The 23,737-nt window shown below is 41.6% G+C and overlaps 1 protein-coding gene across 1 annotated transcript in view; it reads left to right on the top strand.

The window, feature by feature from the left end:
• The window catches only part of ABHD18 (abhydrolase domain containing 18), a 245,755-nt gene that overhangs the window by 17,820 nt on the left and 204,198 nt on the right, over positions 1-23,737 (top strand). Inside the window, exons 3-5 of the mRNA XM_069242299.1 lie at positions 18,454-18,538; positions 19,156-19,256; positions 20,449-20,527. Of these exons, the coding sequence (XP_069098400.1) occupies positions 18,454-18,538; positions 19,156-19,256; positions 20,449-20,527 (265 nt within the window). The remainder of the gene's footprint in view (positions 1-18,453; positions 18,539-19,155; positions 19,257-20,448; positions 20,528-23,737) is intronic.

Here is a 23,737-nt window from a genome sequence, read left to right as displayed (position 1 = left end):
AAACCAGGATTAAATCATCAGTAGAATTAATTAGAGCTGCAGATAGGATTTCTTGAAGTCTCATAGGCCCTCCCAGGAGCATCACATAGGAATTAAACCCTGTTTTTTTAATAATAGTACATCTCATGCTTTGCAATACCAAAGGAAGTGCATCTGGCCATTTCAGACAAGTTGAAGCAGACACTTTTGCAAGTTAATTTTTCACCACTTCATTGTATCTTTCAACTACTTCTGATGTTTCTGGATGATAGCCACTGTGGAGTATCTGATCAATACTAATGCTGCATGCAAAACTATCATGATTTCATTCTCAAAGTCCACCCTTGTCTGACATAATTGATGTTAGCATTCCAAATCTAGGATCAATTCTCCCAATAATAATTTTACTACTATTATTGATTTGCACCTCCTTGTTGGATATGCCTCATTCTATTTTGAAAACGGGCAAATGATAACCAATATGTACCTCAAACTATTATATGGTGGCATATCTACAAAAGCAGTCTGTAGCTTAGTGAAGGCACCAGCTGTTTTTCCTACATGACTAATTGCAACATTTTGCTGGCATACTATACATCTCTGATAGTAATCCCCACAGCTGTTCTGAAATGAGAATTGACACAGTAAGTATTAAATAGTCCCACTATCCCTTCACGTCTCACATACGTAGAGCTGTCAAAATATTTTACTATGAGAAAGTGGGTTATTGGCCGGGGGAGGGTGGGGCGGGGGAGTGAGCCCTTCCCGAGCAACAATCCTGACAGGGTGAACCACAAACAGTCACTAAATTACTATGTACTTATCCCTCTGGTAGCTTGGTACAAAATCAGTCGGGCTTAACTTAATGTACAAACTGCATAGGCTGCTCAGACATTTCCTTGGACATCTCTACAGCATGAGCCGGCCATAAATAAAACCAAATGAGCCCAGTCGAGTGATACATCTCAAATATCTTCTCTTGGCTTAGTTAACAATTCTTTTACATCAGGGCAATCATGCTCCTTCTGTATATGCTTCTCATTGTCATCCTCTGAAAGTGGCACGGAGTTGCAGGATTTAAAATATCACATCTTTTTATTTTACCATTTTGGTGCCAGAATTGTAAATCTAGATTTAGTCGATTTAGCATTTGTCATATGTTGCGTTCTAGTTCTGGTCAAAAGTACCCCTGGCAAAGAACATGGAGGCCCCTCCTCCAGACTCACTAAGGGCAGGTGCTGTGCTGAGGGGGCCTTCTGGAGGGCCCCCCACACTGCAGCGGCTGCAGGGCCTTTGCTACGCCACTGGTGGCAATGTGTGCTTTTTGAGACCAAAAACTTATTTTGCTTTTTGCAAATGTTTGTTACAATGGTGAGGGCCTGGCAGCTTCCACAACAGTAAAGTGTTACAAAAGCCATGTCAAAACAAGACACGCATTGACAAAACCAAAGGACTCACAACAAATATCGGATTCGTTGGCTTTGCCAGTGCTTGTTTATTTTCTTGCTTTCCACAATATTGTTGAAAATGGTTACACTTATTTTCCATTAGGAATATTTTTGGAAATACCAGCATGCATCAACACATTTTACTAAATGACACTTCAAAGAAATGGCACCTAAAATTTCATAGTAGTGAAACTTTTTTTTTTCCTAATTGCATTTTTTTTCTGAGCATTTTATTTTGAAAGCAAAGAATCATCACTCTTGCTTACAAGCTTCTGCAAACATTTGCATGTAATCAGAGAGCACTCTGGGGGTGTTCTACTTTGCCTCATATTGTTAAACTTTTCAAACGTGTACACTTTTTCTTTTTACTGGCACCACTGTCAGTAGTGCAGTGTGACGTTAAACGTTTATTTACAGCGCTCACCCTAAAAACAAAGGCTTTTCATTAATGAACCAAAAATACAAGTTCGTACAGTATTAACATACGGACAAACATATTACTGCAACTGCATACAGTTCCCTTCTCTGTAAACTGGCAGCCAAAGGGTTTGTGATGCAGGGAACAGGGCCTACTTGTCCCAAGGACAAAATAAACGTGAAAACGTGTTGCCCTTGACCTCAAACAATGTGTCCTGGGCGTTGGGGTTATAGGAATTCCACATCCCTGAACCTTGTAGGTCATCTTATGCCGATGATCAGCTAAATGATGCATTCATGAAAGGGTATCCAACCTACATCCCTCTTTTGTTTTTTCCTGCAGTCATCAAATCATCAGTGTTCTGCACCAAAACTGACTCGTAGGATTCCAAATCTTTAAATCTTTTTCCAAGCATGTGGGGGGGGGGGAATAGAAGGTAACTCTGTATACCCTTGTGGTATTTTGCCCAAATGAATACATTATCTTTAAATCTAAACTCAAAAAGATACTGGCTAGCCTTATTCAGAGGAATGGAGAAAACTACCCAACACAAATCAATCAATGTGAACCACTGTGCAATTGTTGGAATTTGAAACAAAGTAACTGCTGGATTCAGTACCACAGGACAACTGGGGACTATTATGTCATTCATCTTTTTACGTTACTCCAGTAACGGTGGGACAGATCTCGTCATCGACGGTGGGGATTTTAAATGTGGTTTGTCAACTGGAGGAGCAGTGGAAGGCTTCTTAAAGGAGTGAGATGACTTAGTAGGAGGCACAGATGATGATTATCTAGCCCTTTCTGAACTGCTTGAATGTTCTTTCACCTTTTGAGTGATGTGAGGAGATGAAGAAGGATGGTGGCCTTTGTAAAGACCCTGAAGTGGTGTTTTTGTAGGCCTTTATTGGCTGCTCTGAGGAGGACCTGGACTGAGGAGACCTTGTTTTTTTTTTTTGTGATCTCATGGAAGATGTAGAGGAATCGTCACTCTCCAAATCAGAGACTGGATTATCTCTAGATTTAAGTTTTAGCAGCCATTTCAACAATCTGCCTTCTCTGTCCTTCAGGGTTTTGGAAAAAAAGGTGCGACATACCTTGCAATCCTTTGCAGAGTGGTCCGGATAAAGGCAATATATGCAGTTCTGGTGAGGGTCTTCAAAGTGCAACCTTTTTTACCACAGGTTTCACAGAATCTGAATAAACCCTTTCTCTTCTTATCAGACATGGTGGGGGCCTTATCAGGTGTCAGTCAGAATTAGTTGAGAAGAATATATTCTTTTGGGTATCCGAACAACAGACAAAAGCAGAGCAGAGCTCTGAGGAGACTCCCTAGCACGACGTGCGGTAGAAAATCTGAGGAAGGTTCTAAAGGGTGGTGTTGCCTGATTGGTGGACTCTTAAGTTTGGTCCTTTTTCTTAAAATGCCTATGATAGAGTTATAAACTGTGAGGCCTAAGGGCCTTTAGGTTTAACCTATGATAGTACTACTTGATTAAAGGTACCGGGGACTTCCATCTCGAGGACGGGGAATGATTCAAGCATGTGAATCTATGAAAGATTCCAATACTGGTGAACTATAGTTACAGGTAAGTAACTCATTTTCATCTTTTACTATCCTCCACTTCCCATTAGGTTTTCACAAGCCCATTATAGGGGAGTTACTTAGGCTTTTTAAGACTTCCTTCAACATGCCCTGCTGCACCATCATTTCAATCACAGGTGTAATCCCTTCCTCAGCTTCACAAGAAAGTTTATATTGAAGAAAACTTTATGGTACTCTCCATTGCCTTTGCACTTTTAATGAGCCCGACATCTTTTCCAGTAAAATTTCAAACCTCTCTTTTCACTGTTTGTCTTAAATCAGGAGGTATGTTCTATTTTGGGAGAATTGGAAATATACCATTTCTCACAGCCTCTGATTTTATCTTGAACTCTACGTCAAAGTCTTTAATTTGAATGTAGATACCATCCAGTGTACGATACACTATGCAATTTACCTAGCAAAACAAATCTCTACGCAACAGATTTACTGAACTAGTTTCACTAATCGTGCTAATTTACAGCCGAACCTATTTTTGATGACTTGTTAATCACTTGTTTATAGGAAATGCCTGCTACTTGGACTTATTTTCCCGAGGAACTTTCACCGGTCTAACTGTGGATCAGGTAGCACCCAAAACTGACAACGTATGGCCATTAACTACTACTTCTGAAAAGGAGCTATTCTGATCTACCTCTGGAAATGCACCAAGCATGCAGTTCTCCTTCACTCTCGGATACAGTCACTGTGCCTGACTCTGTCCTTGCGTAACCCTGAAGGTAGCTGCAAACTCTGGAAATGAATCATTAAGTGCCTCACTTGAGGTTGAATTGCATTTTTTCGAGGCTGAAATTCTTCTGTACTACACTACACATGAAGTGAAGGAGACAAAGTCAAAGGAGTAGTTCTGTAGAACTGCTTTGTATTCGGCACTAGGGCCGGTGGCGCTGGACCAATGACTGAAGTAAATCAGTCAACATATTCTGTTGCATAGAGTTAATTTGAGGTACCATTTGAGTCCCATTAGATTACAGCTGTGCATTGGATCTACAGTGTATCTCCCAGTGTCCATCTTTATCACATTTGTGACAAGATCCAGATCTCAAAATTGTTAGCATTGTTATTAAAACCTTATTCAAACCCCTACCTCTGGCTCGAAAACATCCTCCACCTCTTAGAGGATGCTGCAGATGCACACCACTTCTCTAAGACACCAATCCTTGCCTTTCTTGCTGAAAGAATTTGGTCTGTGCCATTATCAAGTTTTCCTATATCTATTTATTTTTTAGACTCATAATAATCAGTACAATACTTTGCATAAGCTAAAATCTCCTCAGGCAACTTTGCTTGGCAGCATGTCACACTCCGCTCTGGTCTCAATCCCAACAAAAAGACAGACAAAACCTGATGTACCCCACCCCCTTTTGCTGGGTCTTCATTCCACTGTATTGCTAGTAAATCTGTTGCGTAGGTTCTCACTATACTAATGAAGCTACTGAATTTGGGCGGCAGAATCGCATAGATTGTGGGGTACTAAGTACAATTCAACACCACGTGACGCCTGTTGGCCTAATCCAGGTTTTCCGGCTAACTAACAGAGCCTCATCTCTGCTCAAGAGCTGGGATAATTGTGGCAACTGGGCACATGATAAGAAAGACTCCTCAGGGTAATCGTGGTCGATCTGATCTCGTCCCTTTCTTTCAGTTACATTAGTCTCACATAGGCAAAGATAAACCGAGGCAGAATGTAGTTCAATAAAGGTTTATTGAAGTAACTGCATCTTGGATAAAATGGCATGTATTGCAATAACTAGGATGATAAAACACAATAAGAGCAAGATCGTGACAAAGAGAGTGCAATACAAAAATAGTCCCACCATACTGTCACTAGGCTAATACCTAAAATATGTTAGAGCACAGCATAATAAGCCTAATTTGCCATTCAGGTTTCCCCCTGGGAAGACATCATCCCCCATACCTGAGCAAGAAAGCCTGTAATCAAGAGAGACACCGTTCCCATATAGACCAGGGATTCGGTAGTCTAAGCAAGCAGCTGTAGCGAAGGCAATCAGCATGCAGTTGTGGTCATCTGGCTGGAATCTCCCTCTAACGTGTATGGGACAAAGGAGAGTGACATTCTAAGAGAGGGTCCCCTACGTAGGAATGTGTATGTTTCTGTAAATGTTGGAGACACAGTGTACCACTTTTGCAGGCAACCCTATCTGACTGCAGCCTTGAGGAAAGCACAAAGTGAAATGAATGTCCTGCTAAGACCGTAATGCTTTCCTAGGCGAAAGAACACTAAATCGAGAAAATCAAACAATACCGCAAATGTGGGTAATGCTAGAAAAATAAAGCATTGCTAAATAAAATGTAACTGGGCTAAAGTGCACAACAGGCCTAGTTTGCTGGAATAACGTGTCTAAAATAAGGCTAAAATAGCTATACAACAAATCTTGATCAATCTCTCATAGTGTGTCTGATTTGAGTCCTCTGCATTTTGTTCTCATTTTTTTTACCAATTAACCTTTGTCGCTGGAACCTCTCCTTTCAATTGTTCAATAACCTTGACATATTTATCCATAGCCAGTGAAGAGGGCTTATAACTTGACAGACTCCTAAATGGTTTTTCATCTGGTATTTCACCAGCAACTTGCATTCAATCCACAAATCCTTATGCCTTATGACAGAAAAACAGTACATCCAAATCTACCTATAATACCTTTGACACCGAAACAATCCTGCCAGCTTCTGCATACCATTTCTCAGGCTCCACTCCAGGCATTGAAAAATCTTTCTTAAAAGCCAATACATCAGGCCTGCTCCATGGTAGCTGCAGATAAGCCAGACCATTAGCTCACGGCACTTCTCTCAGTAGAAATTGTCCTTAACCGGTTCTTTGCCTTGGATGAGGTGACCTCGTCCAAGGCTACAGTTCCTGTGTGCCTTGGACAAGGTCACCTCGTCCAAGGCACAGGAACTGGGGGGAGCGCCAGCGCGCCCCCCCTGTGCACCCCACCCACCCCCCCAAGGCGGGGATCGAAGGGGAAGCACTTCACCTTCCACCCCCGACCACCCCCCCACTCCATGTGACGTCAGCGCGCGCTGATTTGTCACAGGGCCTCCCCCATCGCGCTGGAAGCTCAGCTTCCAGCGCAATCGAAAGAGAAATTCAAAGCATCTCTCTTTCGATCACGTGGGGGAGGCAAGGAGAGGCTTCAAAGGGAAGGAAATGTATTTCCTTCCCTTTGAAGTCTCCAAGCGTTTCGAAAGCCGGATTGCTTGCAATCAGGCTTTTGAAACCCCCACTAGACACCAGGGATGTCTTTTTTGTGTGTGAAATGGACATAAGGGAGCGACCCCTTGGGCAAGGGTCGCTCCCAATGGGGGGCATTTTTTAGGAAGGCCTTTTCTGCCCCCCCTGGGGGCAGTAACCTCTAGGGCACGAAGGATCATTTTTTTTTTTCTTTTTTTTTAGGTGGGGAGCGACCCCTTAGGCGAGGGTCGCTCCCCTGGGGGGCAAATTATATTTAGGCCACTTCTGGCCCCCTTGGGGGCAGATTGGCCTATTTTGATGAGGCCAATCTGCCTTCAAGGGGGGCAGAAACCACTAGACACCAGGGAGTTTTTTTTGTTTTCGTGAATTTCACGCAAGGGGAGCGACCCCTTAGGCAAGGGTCGCTCCCCTGGGGGGGGGGGGGGGGGGGGGAATTATTTTAGGCCATTTCTGCCTCCCTGGGGGGGTTGATCAGCCTATTTTGATTAGGCCTATCTGCCCCCAAGGGGGGCAGAAACCACTAGGCACCGGGGATTTTTTTGTTTTTTGTTTTACAGATGGGGGAGTGACCCCTTGGACAAGGGTCGCTCCCCTGGAGGGGAAAATTTTATTTAGGCCATTTCTGCCCCGGGGCAGATCGCCCGTTTTTTGCTTCGCCAATCACGCAGGGGGAGCGACCCCGAAGGCAAGGGTCGCTCCCATGGGGGGAGGGTTGGGGGGGTCAAATTTATTTTAGGCCATTTGGCAGATCGGCCTATTGTTATTAGGCCGATCTGCCCCAGGGGAGGCAGAAACCTCTAGGCGCCAGGGCAAAATTTTTTGGGGTGTTTTATATTTTTTTTAATTTTTTTTTTTAGAGATGGGGAGCGACCCATTAGGCAAGGGTCGCTCCCCTGGGAGGCAAATTGTATTTAGACCATTTCTTGCCGATTTTAGGTCAATCTGCCCCCAAGGGGGCAGAAACCACTAGGAACCGGGGATTTTTTTTTTTGGGCACCAATGTCACGTAGGGGGAGCGATCCCGTAGGCAAGGGTTGCTCCCGGGGGGAGGGGCAAATTAATTTTAGGCCATATCTGCCCCCAGGGGGGGCAGAAACCTCTAGGCGCCAGGACAATTTTTTTTTTTTTGTGTGTTTTTTTTTTTGTTTGTTTTTTTTTTTTTTTTTTTAGAGATGGGGAACGACTCATTAGGCAAGGGTCGCTCCCCTGGGGGGCAAATTTTATTTAGACCATTTCTGCCAAGGGGGCAGAAACCACTAGACCCGGGGATTTTTTCTTTGGCGCCAATGTCACGGTGGGGAGCGATCCCGTAGGCAAGGGTCGCTCCCGGGTAGGCCCTTTGCAAAAAACACCTCTGTTTTCTGTGAAAAAATGTGTTGTGTCCACGTTGTGTTTTGGGCCATTTCCTTTCGTGGGCGCTAGGCCTACCCACACAAGTGAGGTACCATTTTTATCGGGAGACTTGGGGGAACGCTGGGTGGAAGGGAATTTGTGGCTCCTCTCTGATTCCAGAACTTTCTGTCACCAAAATGTGAGGAAAATGTTTTTTTTTTAGCCACATTTTGTGGTTTGCAAAGGATTCTGGGTAACAGAACCTGGTCAGAGCCCCACAAGTCACCCCATCTTGGATTCCCCTAGGTCTCTAGTTTTCAAAAAATGGGCTGGTTTGGTAAGTTTCCCTAGGTGCCGGCTGAGCTAGAGGCCAAAATCTACAGGAAGGCACTTTGCAAAAAACACCTCTGTTTTCTTTCAAAAAATGTGATGTGTGCACGTTGCGTTTTGGGGCATTTCATGTCGCGGGGGCTAGGCCTACCCACACAAGTGAGGTATCATTTTTATCGGGAGACTTGGGGGAACGCTGGGTGGAAGGAAATTTGTGGCTCCTCTCTGATTCCAGAACTTTCTGTCACCAAAATGTGAGGAAAATGTGTTTTTTTTTTTTAGCCAAATTTTGAGGTTGGCAAAGGATTCTGGGTAACAGAACCTGGTCAGAGCCCCACAAGTCACCCCATCTTGGATTCCCTTAGGTCTCTAGTTTTCAAAAAATGCATAGGTTTGGTAGGTTTCCCTAAGTGCTGGCTGAGCTAGAGGCCAAAATCTACAGGTAGGCACTTTGCAAAAAACACCGCTGTTTTCTTAAAAAAAATGTGATGTGTGCACGTTGCGTTTTGGGGCGTTTCCTGTCGCGGGCACTAGGCCTACCCACACAAGTGAGGTATCATTTTTATCGGGAGACTTGGGGGAACATAGATTAGCAAAACAAGTGTTATTGCCTCTTGTCTTTCTCTACATTGTCTCCTTCCAAATATAAGAGAGTGTGTAAAATAGACATCTATTTGAGAAATGCCCTGTAATTCACATGCTAGTATGGTCACCCCGGAATTCATAGATGTGCAAATAACCACTGCTCCTCAACATCTTATCTTGTGCCCATTTTGGAAATACAAAGGTTTTCTTGATAGCTATTTTTCACTCTTTATAGTTCAACAAATGAATTTCTGTATACCCGGTATAGAATGAAAACGCACTGCAGGGTGCAGCTCATTTATTGGCTCTGGGTACCTAGGGTTCTTGATGAACCTACAAGCCCCATATATCCCCGCAACCAGAGGAGTCCAGCAGACGTAACAGTATATTGCTTTCGAAAATCTGACATTGCAGGAAAAAGTTACAGAGTAAAACGTAGAGAAAAATTGCTGTTTTTTTCACCTCAATTTCAATATTTTTCTTTTTCAGTTGTTATTTTCTGTAGGAAACCCTTGTAGGATCTACACAAATGACCCCTTGCTGAATTCAGAATTTTGTCTACTTTTCAGAAATGTTTAGGTTTCTGGGATCCAGCATTTGTTTCATGCCCATTTCTGTCACTGACTGGAAGAAGGCTGAAAGCACAAACAATTGTAAAAATGGGGTATGTCCCAGTAAAATGGCAAATTTGTGTTGAAAAATGTGGTTTTCTGATTCAAGTCTGCCTGTTCCTGAAAGCTGGGAAGCTGGTGATTTTAGCACCCTTTGTTGATGCCATTTTCAGGGAAAAAACCACAAGCCTTCTTCTGCAGCCACTTTTTCCCATTTTTTTTTTTTTTTTTAAAAACGAACTTTTCACTGTATTTTGGCTAATTTCTTGGCCTCCTTCAGGGGAACCCACAAAGTCTGGGTACCTCTAGAATCCCTAGGATGTTGGAAAAAAAAGGACGCAAATTTGGCTTGGCTATCTTATGTGGACAAAAAGTTATGAGGGCCTCAGTGCAAACTGCCCCAAATAGCCAAAAAAAGGCCTGGCACAGGAGGGGGAAAAGGCCTGGCAGCGAAGGGGTTAAACAGCATCACACTCAGAATCACTCACAACTCTCCTTACTTCATTCATCACTGTCTTTGAAAATCATTTTCTTTTGTGTCATTTCACATTCTCTCAATCTGTGGTAAACTCCACAATATTTCTCACATTTATTTCAAGCTATAAAATGGTCCCCTTTCGTATTTCAGCTTCTGTCGTCACCATTATATAGGACTTTCAAATCTTCTTGTTGGGCAAATCCACACCCAGTTCACTTGCCACACTCTCCAACTTCCCATGTGCATGACAAGCTTGCTTGCAATTTTAAAAACACCCTTTCATCAGGCGTCTATTTCGAAGCCGTACTTCAATTGATTCTTGAACCAATAAGCTGTTGCAGATTCACTTTACTGGTTGAAGCTCCATAGTCAGCATCTTTTGCTCCATTCTTCTATAAAACTCCAGATTCTGAGGTGCCATCTTCCTCGTGACTCAACTGTGATTCTCCAACCTCATTATAAGGTATCAGTCTCCCTGTCTACAGTTCATCCAGCACCTCATCCTCTTTACCAAAATCAGTCTATATTTTTTTCTTCACAAGCTCCTTTGTTTTATTCTTTGTCTGATCCCCAGCAATCACAAGGAAAACACACACAGTTTCCAACACGTCAATATGCCATGCCTTTTCTCTCATGCACAATTTAGAATCCATCAAATCAGGAACAGCTTTACCACCCTGGCATTTTCTGTTGTGCTTTATTAGTGGCCCTGTTATCCCATTCATTCAATGCTTCAAAGAGTGTGGGTCTTAGTTGTGGAGTTGTTTTAAACAAACATCTCAAGTAGGCAGTATTCTTTAAACAAAAGTGCCATTCTTTGGAAATTGTAGTTTTTTATTCTCAGGACCCTTGTTATATTCTCTAAATCATAAACAAGTTAGCATCCCGTCATTTACAAGCATCTTATAGGCAGGACTTCCAACTGGGGATGTGGATTATGCTTATGCTAGTGACGTTTTATTAGATGCGCACCCATTGTAAATTCAAACAGTTGTAGCAACACACCATATGATCAAACACAATATAAACACAACACAATACCTTCAAACAAAATAATTCAGAGAATGAAAAACAATAAAAATAAACCTTTGTCTGTGTACCAGGAAACGGTATTGAGTCAAACTCGCCACAAGAGCAGTAGTACTTCAAGGCACTACACAATCACACATTGAGATAGTCATAAATTAGTGATAATAGATGATATTGTCCCAGCCCTGGCTTAGTATGTATCACCACTGACTAATATTTTCAAATAACTATATCTGTTTGTGGCGAGCAAAATATTAAATCATATTCCACTAACAAAGATAAGATTACAGTTAATAATAATTGGATAATCTTATTCAAAAGTATATACAAAGTATTTCATGTAGCATTTTAATATCATACTGAAGTTTAATATAAAACATAATACATTTGGCAAGGATTCATGAGATTAATAATCACTAAGAATAACTACCGCTTAAGTGAGGAGACACATCGAGATAGGCTTTGACTACCAATGACTTACCTTTAGACCTGGAATAGTTTTACCTTTAACCTGTGCACAAAATAAACGATCTTTATTCCACTGTTAGTCCACTCACAACTAGACTATTAAGGAAATCAGAAATGCAAAAACGTGATGCCACTCCTTTTTATTTCCATGGACACTATTACCTGGATTGTGACTTCTCCAAAATCCCATTGCCAGTGACTAGTAATATTTCATGTGCAAAACATAATATCCAAAACATAGTGTTGTCACACAACACAGATGCAATCACCAACAAACCGCATTGCAGAACACACCATGCTAAACACATCACATCACCAGAAAGTCATACTCTCCAGTCCTTCCGTACTGAACTGCTAGATTTCTTCTCTGTCAGACTCCAACATGGGACCACTTCACAGCGAAACAGTCTGCCAATCCACAGGGTTCTTCATCACAAGGAGATAATTATCTATTAAATAGCTTCTATTTAACCTGTGCATTCATACACCACCAACTGTATAGCCTCTAAATAATTTGCCTTTATTTCCTTCACCAAAAACTGTTGATGCTCCAGCCCAATTACCATTAAGGAAGGTTAATTTGCAGGAAAAGGAGAATCCAGTGCTCAAACACCCAAGACCATTAAAGGAAAATGTGTGAAACTAGGTTTAAACCAGTTCTTAGTTTGTAGAATTATTTAAATATTGAAGTTATCGTTACAGAAAGTCCACTAAAAACTGAATTGCTAGGCTTTAATTAATCTCATTTGCTGGTTCAAATTTGCATTCTGTTATCACAAAAAGCAAGAGTAAGAATAAAAAATGAATTAATTAATAGAATATAGTAATGGAATGTGCCTTTACCATTTAAAGCAGCCAAAGCAATATGCCAAATAGTCAAATTAATAACAAGCCCTAATGCAAAATGAACTCCCAACATTTAGCCCTCTCTGAATCACAAGCAGCTGTTCCCAATGTCATAGGGGGTCATTATGAGTTCGGCGGATGATTTTTACCATCCGCCCAACTTCTGACGGTGAGGTTGCCACCACATGAGCTAGCCCCCATTCCCCCTCCTGCGCCACCTCTCCCTCCCGCCCATCCCCCACCGGCCCCAAAAAGAGTTTCCTGCTAAGTCAATGGGGTGGGGGGGGGGACCCTAAGTTTCCGCCTAGTGGCCTAGCAGGAAACATGCTACACATTGTCTCTGGCTCGTAATCGAGCCAATGGAAATGCTGTAGCCTCTAAGATGCACCAGCTACATCGCAATGTTCACTAGGTGCAAAGCAAACAGTGAACATTGCGATGGTGCTGGCCGGGGGGGGCCCTGTACTGTCCATGTCAAGTGCATGCACAGCGCAGGGGCCCCCTGCACCTGTTCCCCACCAGCATTTTCATGCACCTCCATGAAACCGCTGGCGGAGAAGGGTCTCGCAATCCCCAGGGAAGCGCTGCCCTGGCGGATTAAAACCGCCGGGATCACCGGTCTTGACGGAGCCGGCGGTTATGTAGCGGCCCGACTGCCAGAGTTGTAATGTGGCGCTCGGACCACCATATGCGAGTCTGGTGGTCTAGTGACCACCAGACTCGTAATGACCCTCCTAATGATTTTCAAAGCTTTATATTAATTTAGACAAACTGCACACACATTTTCATGCTATGACTTTACATAGAATTGCAGCACTAAATTGTTAATTAGACAGGAAACCAATAAAACTATTATCTTCCTATCCACCCCAAATAACACCTATTTGCACTTGATTTTTATTGGCTATTGTCTCATGATTTCATTGCACAGAGATACAAAAGAAACAGAATATAATACAATCGACTTTTCTGTGCATCCGTAACAACACACATAGCAACAGAGTTAAGCACATTATCTTGTAATCTTTCAAAGAACATCCTTTTGGCTGAGGAAGCTAGAGAAAAGATAGTAAATATGCCGTGCCTGCCGCTGAAGTTCAAGAATTTTCTGAAAAACAATACTTGTATACAACATTTAAACATGCCTTTTTCAATAATGTGGCATAATGCTCCTAGGTATATCGAGTAAATCAAAGCTAAGTTTAGCTTTATTTTACTAAATAGAATTAATTTCTCACACATATTTCCTTGTGTGCAGCTTTGTTATTCATGTACATTTTGTGAATGTGTTCCCTGTCTCTGCACTTATGTGCCTTGCCCAGTTTTTTGCTGTGCACTATCTCTCACAGTGAGGGCTCTGAAGCTTATCTTCAGTGTGCTGTGTGGTGTACCGTTCCCCTTCTGTACTGTGTTAGCGCTGATGTTTCTCTGTAGAGATTATTATGTGCCTTGTGCTGTTTCTTATAAAATACAGGCTTTGATGTCTGTACTCATTGATTCGCATATATATTGTGCTATGCCGGGCCTGTTTACAGTTTGGGCTTGTGCCCTGTCTCTAGAGGGAAAAAATAAGACTAGTTTTCTCGGAATTATTCAACTAATGTTAAGAATGCTGTGTATATGGTAACTTGAATACAGTATACTCAAGGTAAAAAACAGAAGTATTTTCAATGATCGGCATTTGTAATCTGAACAGCATGTAGAATTGCAAAGTGGTGACAGCCATGCACAGAGCGAAGCGTGCAGAACTACTTTTATGATTTGTAAAATGCAATTTTTATCTAATCATTCATTTACTGTATATCAGTGTTGTCTGGAATTCTAGTTCCGCAATTTTAAGAATGCCAACATATAACTTTAGGAGCGTTGAGCTTCTGGATCTATGGCTTGAGTGTAGAATTATACGTCGGGGTGGGCAGGATTCTGCTGCGCACTGCTTGGTGGGTGGTGGAGCCATCCCATTTTTTAAAATTTCAGCACACTACAATCAGTATTTCATCTTTTGTCAATCAATATTTCAGTCTCTATTTTAATGAAAATACATCCTTCTAGTAAGAGTTTATTGGCTACATTGTCTCATTTTTCTGTTAGTAATCCAGTTTCCCTCTCACAATAGAGGTTGACCTTGTCTTGTATGTGTGTCTCTGGATAGTTCATCACATAATGTTACTCTGTTTTAATGAATATTTGTTGTTCTGAGCCAGGTCTGTATTGTGTTGAGGTCTGATGCCATTATACACTCATGGGTAGGTGTCCCATCTTTGTACTCTGCTGGTATCTGATATTCATGCATAGTGAGACTTTGTGCCCTATGTTGGGCCCTGTCACTGAACGATATTGTGCGGGGCTCTGAAGACACAATTTATTGCATGTGTTTTGCTGCATCATTGATGTGTAGGACACTGATGCATATGGAAGGTTTTTGTATTGAGCTCTGGGGAATATGTCTCACTAAGATTCCTTACTTGATGGTGTCTCTTTTCTGCAGATGACCCAAAAATGGATCTCCTTCTTTTTTTTTTTTTTTAAAGTACTCTTCGTCGTACGTACCTCTGAATGCAGGGTTCTTTGTTGCCTGACAAACTGTGCCCCGAAATGCATGTCTTAAAACGAATGTGCTTGCTACATCCAAATGAAAACTTGTGAAATTGCTGTAGAACGTTTCTGAAGGTTAGGAGCTATAGTGATAAAAAAGGAGGATCATTTCATAGGAATACATTACTGGAGTAAAAGGCCCATAATTGCCCCAGCATTTTTCATGTCTGACTAATAATTACCAGCCCATGTCACCAGACATTACATACTGTCCAACTTTCAAGAGGTTGTGACAACATGCTTTGGTCCGGTCACATAGCTTTTAACAGATGTAAGGAGTTGTTTACCTACTCAACTGGGTGCTTCTGTGGAATTTTGAAACTTTGGGATGAGATCTTTGAGGGTTATGAGAGGAGGTCACCCCCCGATATTAATCGGGTGGCGTTTGGAGGCTTATCAAATATCACAATTTTACTTTGGTGGTCTTGTGGTTGTGTTCCTAACTGTTCACACAGAGTGGTGCCCCACGGATGCGAGTGGGTTTGCATTGAACGTCAGCAGCATTTTTATGTGGTTGTCATGGTGGTACCAGGTTCAATTCTCCATACTGCTGAACCCTAACACCATTCCTAAGCCCTCTATTCTCTCGCTATAGGATACTAAACTGCCTTACTCCTAAGGTCCTTGGTGTCATAAGTTTTCTAAATTCTCACATGCCATGGTTGGCAAGTAGTGAATTTGATATCCCAATTGTGCAGTCTTAACCTGCTGTGATTTGTTTTCTGATTTTGACATTGAACCTGTATTGGTTTATTCTTCTGTGTGTCTTCTAAAATATATTGCCAACTTATTGTAGTCATGGGCATATATATGCCTCTCGAATATGTCTTGTTCAGATATACAGGGTTTTTTAGGAAGGGTTCAGTGCATATGTGTTGACAAGTCATGCGTTTTCTAATATTGCAGGGGTATGTTGCTTGGTAAATTTCTTCAGCCTTAGCACATTTCTTCCGTGCTCTGTTTAGAATTCCTTTTCCTTTCCGCTTACTTTGTGCTATACAAAGACACATTCATAGGTACATTTGGATTTTTGTACCAAAGTAGACAACTTTAGATTATACATTCTAGTAATATTCTTTCTTACAGAGTCTACTAAAAAGATCTTTGAAAACACCAGGTGGGGTATGCTCAGAAAAGCCTGGCACCAAATTCATAACCATGTTTATAACGTGGAATGAAAAAGGTCCTAGCTATCATAACAGAAAGTTTCAATTCTATTAAGTACTTGGAGGCGAGGATTATGCTTTAAGATCTTTACTTCACTGACATTAAAATTTACAGCAGCTATAACACATTCATGTATACTAAAAAACTAACATTCCCAAGAGGCCATGGGAGGTTAGAACAACAAACATTAACCAACCAAACAATGACAGCCACGGTAAAGTCCACCAACACTGTCTATGCTGCCTCTTTACTCCGTCTGTATGTGCTCACGAATCCTGTTTGGAGCCATCAATCCCCAGTTGAAATGCAAAAGGAGAATATCAGTACCAAAACCCCCCTAACAGTTTACACATCATTTGAATGCCAACCAGATCAATCAGCACAGCATAGCAAAATGCTAGTGAAGAAAAAGAACAATCAAGATAAATCAGATAATACTTTATTTACTGAATATGGGGAGGGACATATCTCTGAGAATATCTTCTCGCCGTGTGGGATAATCTTCGCCTCCGGGTCCATAATAGAATTGAAATTTCTGTTACGATAGCTAGGACATTTTTCATTCAGTGTCAGGCCCAGAGGCAAGCATTCTGCTAGTTCAAAGCTTACATACCACTAGTTGAGCTATAGCCACAACTGGCTTGAAGTAGAAGCTTTTGAAAGTAGATTCAGAGGACCAATCTGCCACATTCATCATACCCTCGAAGCATGCCCCCAAGCTGAAAAGGACGCCACCGCACCTCTGGCAGAATGAGCCCCAAACAAAGCCACATTGATACCAGCTTCGCTCATGACGCAATAAACTCATCGGGCAGTCGTGGGCAAAAACACTGCCTTATGTGGCTTACGTAAGGCAATCAAAAGTTGTTGCTCACCTGGTGGGTTCCGGGTGGACGACCAACTCTTTGTGGGGTACGTTGGTGCAAAGAAGGGTCGGGTGATGCAGAAACGATCGATTTCGCACTGGGTCGTTCTCTGTATAAAGATCTGCTACGCTTTGGCAAAGAAGCAGCCTCCCGGGGGCTTGAGATCTCATTCTACTAGGGGGAAAGCTGCTACCGCTGAGTTAGCACGTGGCGTACCGGTGGTGGACATCTGTCAAGCTGCAACGTGGTCTTCTTTGCCCATGTTTGCAAAACACTACTGCCTGGATAGCCAGGTGAGAAGAGAGGGGCATTTTGCCCGGTCTGTTTTGCAGGACTTCCTAGTGTAAAAATCTCCTTCAGACCCACCGCAAGGGTTTATAGCTTGGGTATCTATTCTAAGGTAAGGAAGCTGCAGCTAGAAGTCTCTATCAGATGAACAAGTTACTTACCTTCGGTAACGAGGTATCTGGTAGAGACTCTATCTAGCTGCAGATTCCTTACCTTAGAATTCCCTGGCGTCAGCTTCGAATCCGGAGTTTTTTCTGAGTAGTACCCTGCGCGCGCCGTCGGGCGTCATCGTTCGGATCCGCGTGAGTCGACCAGCTCCGCGTGCGTCGTCAGCATCGTTGGAGCCATCTATGATGTCACAGGTGTCTATGTAGACGCTGTCTCGGCACGCATACGTCAGTTCTTTTCCACAACTTCTTAACAGTTATGGATTTTACCTCTTTGACTGTTTGAAGTAAAAATTCTTTCGTGCCTTTAAGAAAGGCAAAAATGCCAAAATCATAAATATACACATATGTATATATAAATATATATGTGTGTGTGTGTATATATATATATATATATATATATATATATATATGTGTGTATATGTATGTATATATATATATATATATATATATATATGTGTGTATATATATATGATTTTGGCATTTTTGCCTTTCTTAAAGGCACGAAAGAATTTTTACTTCAAACAGTCAAAGAGGTAAAATCCATAACTGTTGGTTCTTCCATGACTCTGCGCTTCTGGCATGGGAAGTTGTGGAAAAGAACTGACGTATGCGTGCCGAGACGGCATCTATATAGACACCCGTGACGTCATAGATGGCTCCAACGATGCTGACGACGCACGCGGAGCTGGTCGACTCACGTGGATCCGAACGACGACGCCCGACGGCGCGCGCAGGGTACTACTCAGAAAAAACTCCGGATTCGAAGCTGACGCCAGGGAATTCTAAGGTAAGGAATCTGCAGCTAGATAGTCTCTACCAGATACCTCGTTACCGAAGGTAAGTAACTTGTTCTTTGATTCCATTGCACTTTTCTGTTCCTAATTGACTTTGCCTAACACAGAATGATCCTGTACTGTTAGGTTTCGTTTTTGATATTCAGTATTGTGCAGTGGTGATACCTAAAATTTTCATACAAACAAAATGCAATTTAATAATACTTGATTTGTTTTGTATCATTTATAGATTGTTTGCATTTAGAAAGCTTATTGGTGACCGAGAAAAGTGCAAACATCTAGTTCCAGATGATTATCCATTATACATTGACAAGGTAATACCTTATCTTCTCTTTTAACAAATGTATTTTAACTCCTGCCTCTCAGTTACTTAGAAAGAAAAAATGCTGCAAAGCAAATTAGTGAAAATGATAATAGGCATGTCTTGCTCTAGGAAATAGACCTGGAGGTAGGGGTTGAGTGACCTCCTGTTTTTACAGTTGTCTACATTGCCTCACTGTGTCTTGCCATGGTTCACATATTTCTGTAAATGTGTAGGATCTTGATGGTTCTAGTAGCACACTATTCTGGAGAAACCTTTGTCGATTGCAAGCTGGTTGACTCTAGAAGACAGCTGTTGTTTAATTATGGACTCGACAAGACGATAGTGAAAATTGTATTCTACCATCTCAACGACCAATCAATTTTGCTTAAAGCTGTTTGGTAACCTGCCACAGCATGTCAGTATTCAATCTGAAGATCTTGAAGGGGTGTTGAATAAGCCACCCAGTTCCCAGCAAATGGAAAATGCATTCATTAAGAAATTGATTTTGGTTTACATTGTACAGTATTTGAATACTTTTATTCAAGCAGTGGTTGGGTGTTGAGGTATCAAACAGCTGTCAAAGTTTCAAAACGGAGTTCAAAACTGAAACAGACTCTTCACTTTTAGGTGGAAGAGCAGATTGACTGCAAGATCCTTGATGGGCACTTTATTTCTCCTTTCTCACACTACGTTCCAGATGTCATGCCTTCAGAATGTGTTACAGCAAGGTAAGCAGTTGAGTCATTTCACATACAATTAAACTGACCTCTTGATTGTTCTGCATATTGAGTCAGATGATGGGGTACCAAAACTAAAGTGTAAAACTGTGCTATGTTTATGGAATGCTGCAGATAATTTTATATTAAACTGACATCTTGACTGCACTGCATTCTCAAATTATAATTTGAAATAACACTGTTAAGCAATGGCTCCCAACCTTTTGACTTCTGTGGACCCCCACTTTATCATTACTGGAACTCGGGGACCCCCACTGAATCATTATTGGGATCAGAGGACCCCTCATGGAGTCATTACTGAAAGCTGGGGACCTAATATGTTAATATTATTTAATTTTCTAAGCAGTCGCAAACCCCCTGAGGAGGCTTTGCGGACATTCAGGGGGTCCCCAGACAACAGGTTCGGAACCACTGCTATAGAGTGTAAACCTGTGGGCTGGGTAGTGATATGCTGCAGGTAAATGTGCAAGGTAAGAATATTGGGTTGCCATAAAAAAAAGTTCAATTTTTAATTATCTCAGCAAGTTGATCTTGTGACTAGTTTCTTTATTTCATTCATAATTTGTAAAGTGATATAAATATGGACTTGACTGTTTTCACAATACAAGAAATTAAGCACAACAAATAAATATCTCAACATAGATGTTCTTTCATGTGCCACAAAATACGTTGATGTTTAAGATTCGATCTAGCGAGTGCCAGTTAGTTGTGTGAAATCTACAATATCTGATTTTTTGTGTAATTAATGAATATTCACCAAACTACAATGGAACAGCTCTCTTGCTGTGTGAGCCGATGCAGTATTAACTGCTTTCTTTCAACATGTCCCTACTGTGTAAACTGTACCACACATACCTTCCTTTGTCATTATTCCTTGGATGCACCTTGTGGGAAGGTAGGTAGTAGTACTCAGTGAAATATTTGGAAGAAATGCCCTTCCTCCAGCAGAGGCAAGATGCCCAGGAGAAAATTGGATCAGAAAATCACAGAATAGGAGATTAGGGGGGGCATAACAGGACAGCTGACAGCAGTATAGTAGGAGGTGTATTATTTTGTGTTTCCTAGTGGCATAGTGCACAAAGTTGATTTATGTGTCTATCAAAGTGTGAGCTTTTTTAGCTGCTTATGGATGTTTTGGTGTATTGAGTTTGTTTTTTAAAATATTTTTTGTTTTTTATTGAAGGTTTCAGTTCATTGTGCCTAAAGAGTGGAAGAGTAAATATCGACCTGTGTGTATTCATCTTGCAGGCACAGGAGATCACGTATGTTCAATTGTTTTTATTCTTTTTATCATAATTATTCAAATGACAACAAATGGCAAATTAGCTCTTTTTCAAGTTATGACTAAATTGAGGAATGCTACATTAATTGCAGACATATATCTGCACATTTGTCCTATAACGGAGGAAAGAACCATTGCCAAGTGTCACAGTTGCATTACTTGCTATTTCCTACACCTGTTGCACAAACAGAACAAACATGAGATTCAAAAGTAGGAGGAATGCAAGAGAGTGGACAAGGGCAAGGATACTTGTCAGGTACAGGGCCTGACTGACAGAGAGTATAATAAGAACAGTGATGCATACCCAAATTAATTGTTCTACTTTATTTAATTGCACATGTACTGATTGAATTGTTACGTGAACTTCTTTAGTCTACCAGTCTTTCTCAGGCGTTTGGGTTGCTTCCCTAGTGCAGCTACTTGTGGATTTTTTTTTTTCTTTGATTTCCATATTCAGAGTGTTGCCTTGCTAGCTAACAATATTGGTGTAGAAATAAACTATTTCATCATCAGTAACATCTTCTGAAGATTTGTTGTAGTTTAAACAAGGCAGTTGGAACAGATCTTCAAAAGATGGCCTGTTTTGAATGAAATCTTCTTGAAGACATCTTTCAAGAAGGTAGATACTCGTTTTTAGGTCGAGCGTAGCATTCGATGTGTTGTATACTTTTAAGTATAATTATAATATGGGTTCAAGCAAATTCAAGCAATTTCATTTGTTGCTTCCAGTGTCCTTCAAAAATCCTTGCTTGCTAGTAGTCAGTGCTGCCTCTTTGTCCTGCCCTTTTCTCTTTTGGAGCAGCACCAAGTACTGTATAATTACACTATGTACTGTTTATCTCTTCTGTAGGGGACTTTTGTTTTCTTTAGAATTTGCCTTTTGGTCTTACACTGTGGGTGTGTGTTCGGTCCCTCCTCCCCACCAGCTCCCTCTGCAAATAAAACGAACAGCAGAGAGGGTTGTTTCCACTCCCCCTTGTTTATCTTAGCTCCCACGTTTGGCTCGTAATGGAGAGCTTTAATTTCCTCGTTGCCTCTGACATAGCCGTAAAAGACCAGCTGCTGTGCTCCGATGGGAGCTGCTTCAAGGGAGTGCCCTGCTGATTAGTGACTGAAAGTGCGATGTTTGTGTGAGTATGATCCCACAAGCCTGCATTTGAATACAGCAAAAATGCAACTTACAATTTATTTACAGAAACTAAATACACTGTAAAAAAACGGGAAACAGGCACAAAAACATACAGAAAACACTGTGAGGGCAGCTCTGGGCCCCACAAGGCTATAACTGGCATTGCCTCTTTAAGGGGTCCCTTGAAACCACCCTTGTTTTCTAGTGTAACCGAGGGCAGCTCTGGGCCCCACAAGGCTATAACCGACATTGCCTCTTTAAGGGGTCCCTTGAAACTTCCCTCACTCATGTTGTCTTTCCTTTCCTCCCTTCCTGCTGTAGCGTATATAATGGCCAGCATGCATTCCTCTTTTTCATTACTTTGGCATGCCTCTTCCTTTCCTCATCAACGCATTCTTGCTCTTAACTTAAAAAGGGGTCATTTGGATTGCACTTGCTATATCAACAGAGTCCGCTGTGGGGCTGCTTCTGACACGTGTGGCAACCTCTGCCAAAAAATTTGCATCCGACCAACAGTCAATGTATTATTTACACAATTCAATCGTCAGTCAACACTTAGATTGTATATACAACAGACCAAACAAACCAAAGATTTCTGTTGCTATTGTATACCTTCCTAAATATATGCAAATGATAGTACAACTTAAAAACATAAAAGTACAAACATTACAGTCTAATGCCAAAAGTTTATTTCTGATAAAGGTTTTTATTGGATTCACATTATAATTGTACATTTTTTATTAATCTCTCCTTATTGCCATTATGATCATGATTCAGGCCAACATAACAACCTTATTACACCATGACTGTTTGAACACTCTTGACATGTTTTAGTGACCCCTCTAGTTTATTTCTTTCGTTACCCCTCGTGGATGTCTTGTGTCTTCTTTTGCGAATTCTGTTAGCCAGCCAGCAATTCTGATGGTGGGGTGGTGAAAGTGGTATTCTTTTGGAATTTATTTATTTAGTTTATTTATTTAGAGAGTTTTCTGTAGCGCTGTCAAGACCCGAGGGTATCAGAGCGCTTTTCAGCAGTACATGTTATCAAACACATCCATTATATACAGGTATAGTTTCAAATAAGCATGCAAGTTTAAATGTAGGCAGAAGTGGGGTGGAGGGGGATGGGACTTAGGGTGATGGGTGACTCTCTAGCTGAGATGTTGGTTGAGGAGGAGTTCCTTTAGCTGCTTCTTGAAGATCTGGAGGGAGGGATTTGACTTTATGTGTACTGGGATGGAGTTCCAGATTTTAGGGGCATTGCTTGAAAAGGAGCATGACCGGGTTTTTTCTGTATGGGCTTTGGGCAGGATGAGGAAAAAGGTGTTTGAGCTTCTTAGTATTCTTGTTTGTCCTGCCTTAATGAGTTTAGCAGCGAGGTATGCTGGTTTGCCAGTGTGCAGGGCTTTGAGTGTTAGACAGGTAGTTGTAAAGTTGCAGCGAGCTTCGATTGGGAGCCACTTTAATCCTTTCAGGGCAGGGGAAATGTGGTCATATTTTTTAATTCCTGTAACCATTCTCGGTGCTGCACGGAAGGTGGATCTCATGGGTGCAAGCTGGCTTTAGCCGTGCCAGTGAGGATGGCATTCCCGTAATCTAATCTGGAAAGCACCAGTGCTTGCGTGGCATTCTTTAGGTTATCTGGCGGTAGGAATGGTTTGATTTTGTTCAGCAGTTTCAGGCTATAGAAAGCATTCTTCGCGTTATTCTTTATATGGTCCTGCATAGTCAAATTGGTGTCCGAGTGATTCCTGGGGACTTGACAGAGTTTGTTGGAGTAAGATTGCATTTGAGAGCATCTATGGATTTTAGCCATTCTTGCATCTGGGGGAGCTGCTTTGTCTTTGAAATGAGAAGAATTTCAGTCTTATCTTGGTTGAGTTTTAGGTGGTTGTAGGATAGCCAAAGTTATATGTCTTTGAGGGTGGCATTTAGTCGGTGTACATCTTCTATAGAGGATATTTCCATGTAAAGTTGGGTGTCATCTGCGTATAGATGGAAGGTGACGTTGGCTCGGTTGTGAATGGCGGTAAGGGGGTCCTTGTAAATGTTGAAGAGTGT

Source organism: Pleurodeles waltl, chromosome 1_2 (genome assembly GCF_031143425.1).
Source record: "Pleurodeles waltl isolate 20211129_DDA chromosome 1_2, aPleWal1.hap1.20221129, whole genome shotgun sequence".
Classification (NCBI taxonomy): Eukaryota; Metazoa; Chordata; class Amphibia; order Caudata; family Salamandridae; genus Pleurodeles; species Pleurodeles waltl.
This window is presented reverse-complemented; position numbering and strand designations above follow the sequence as displayed.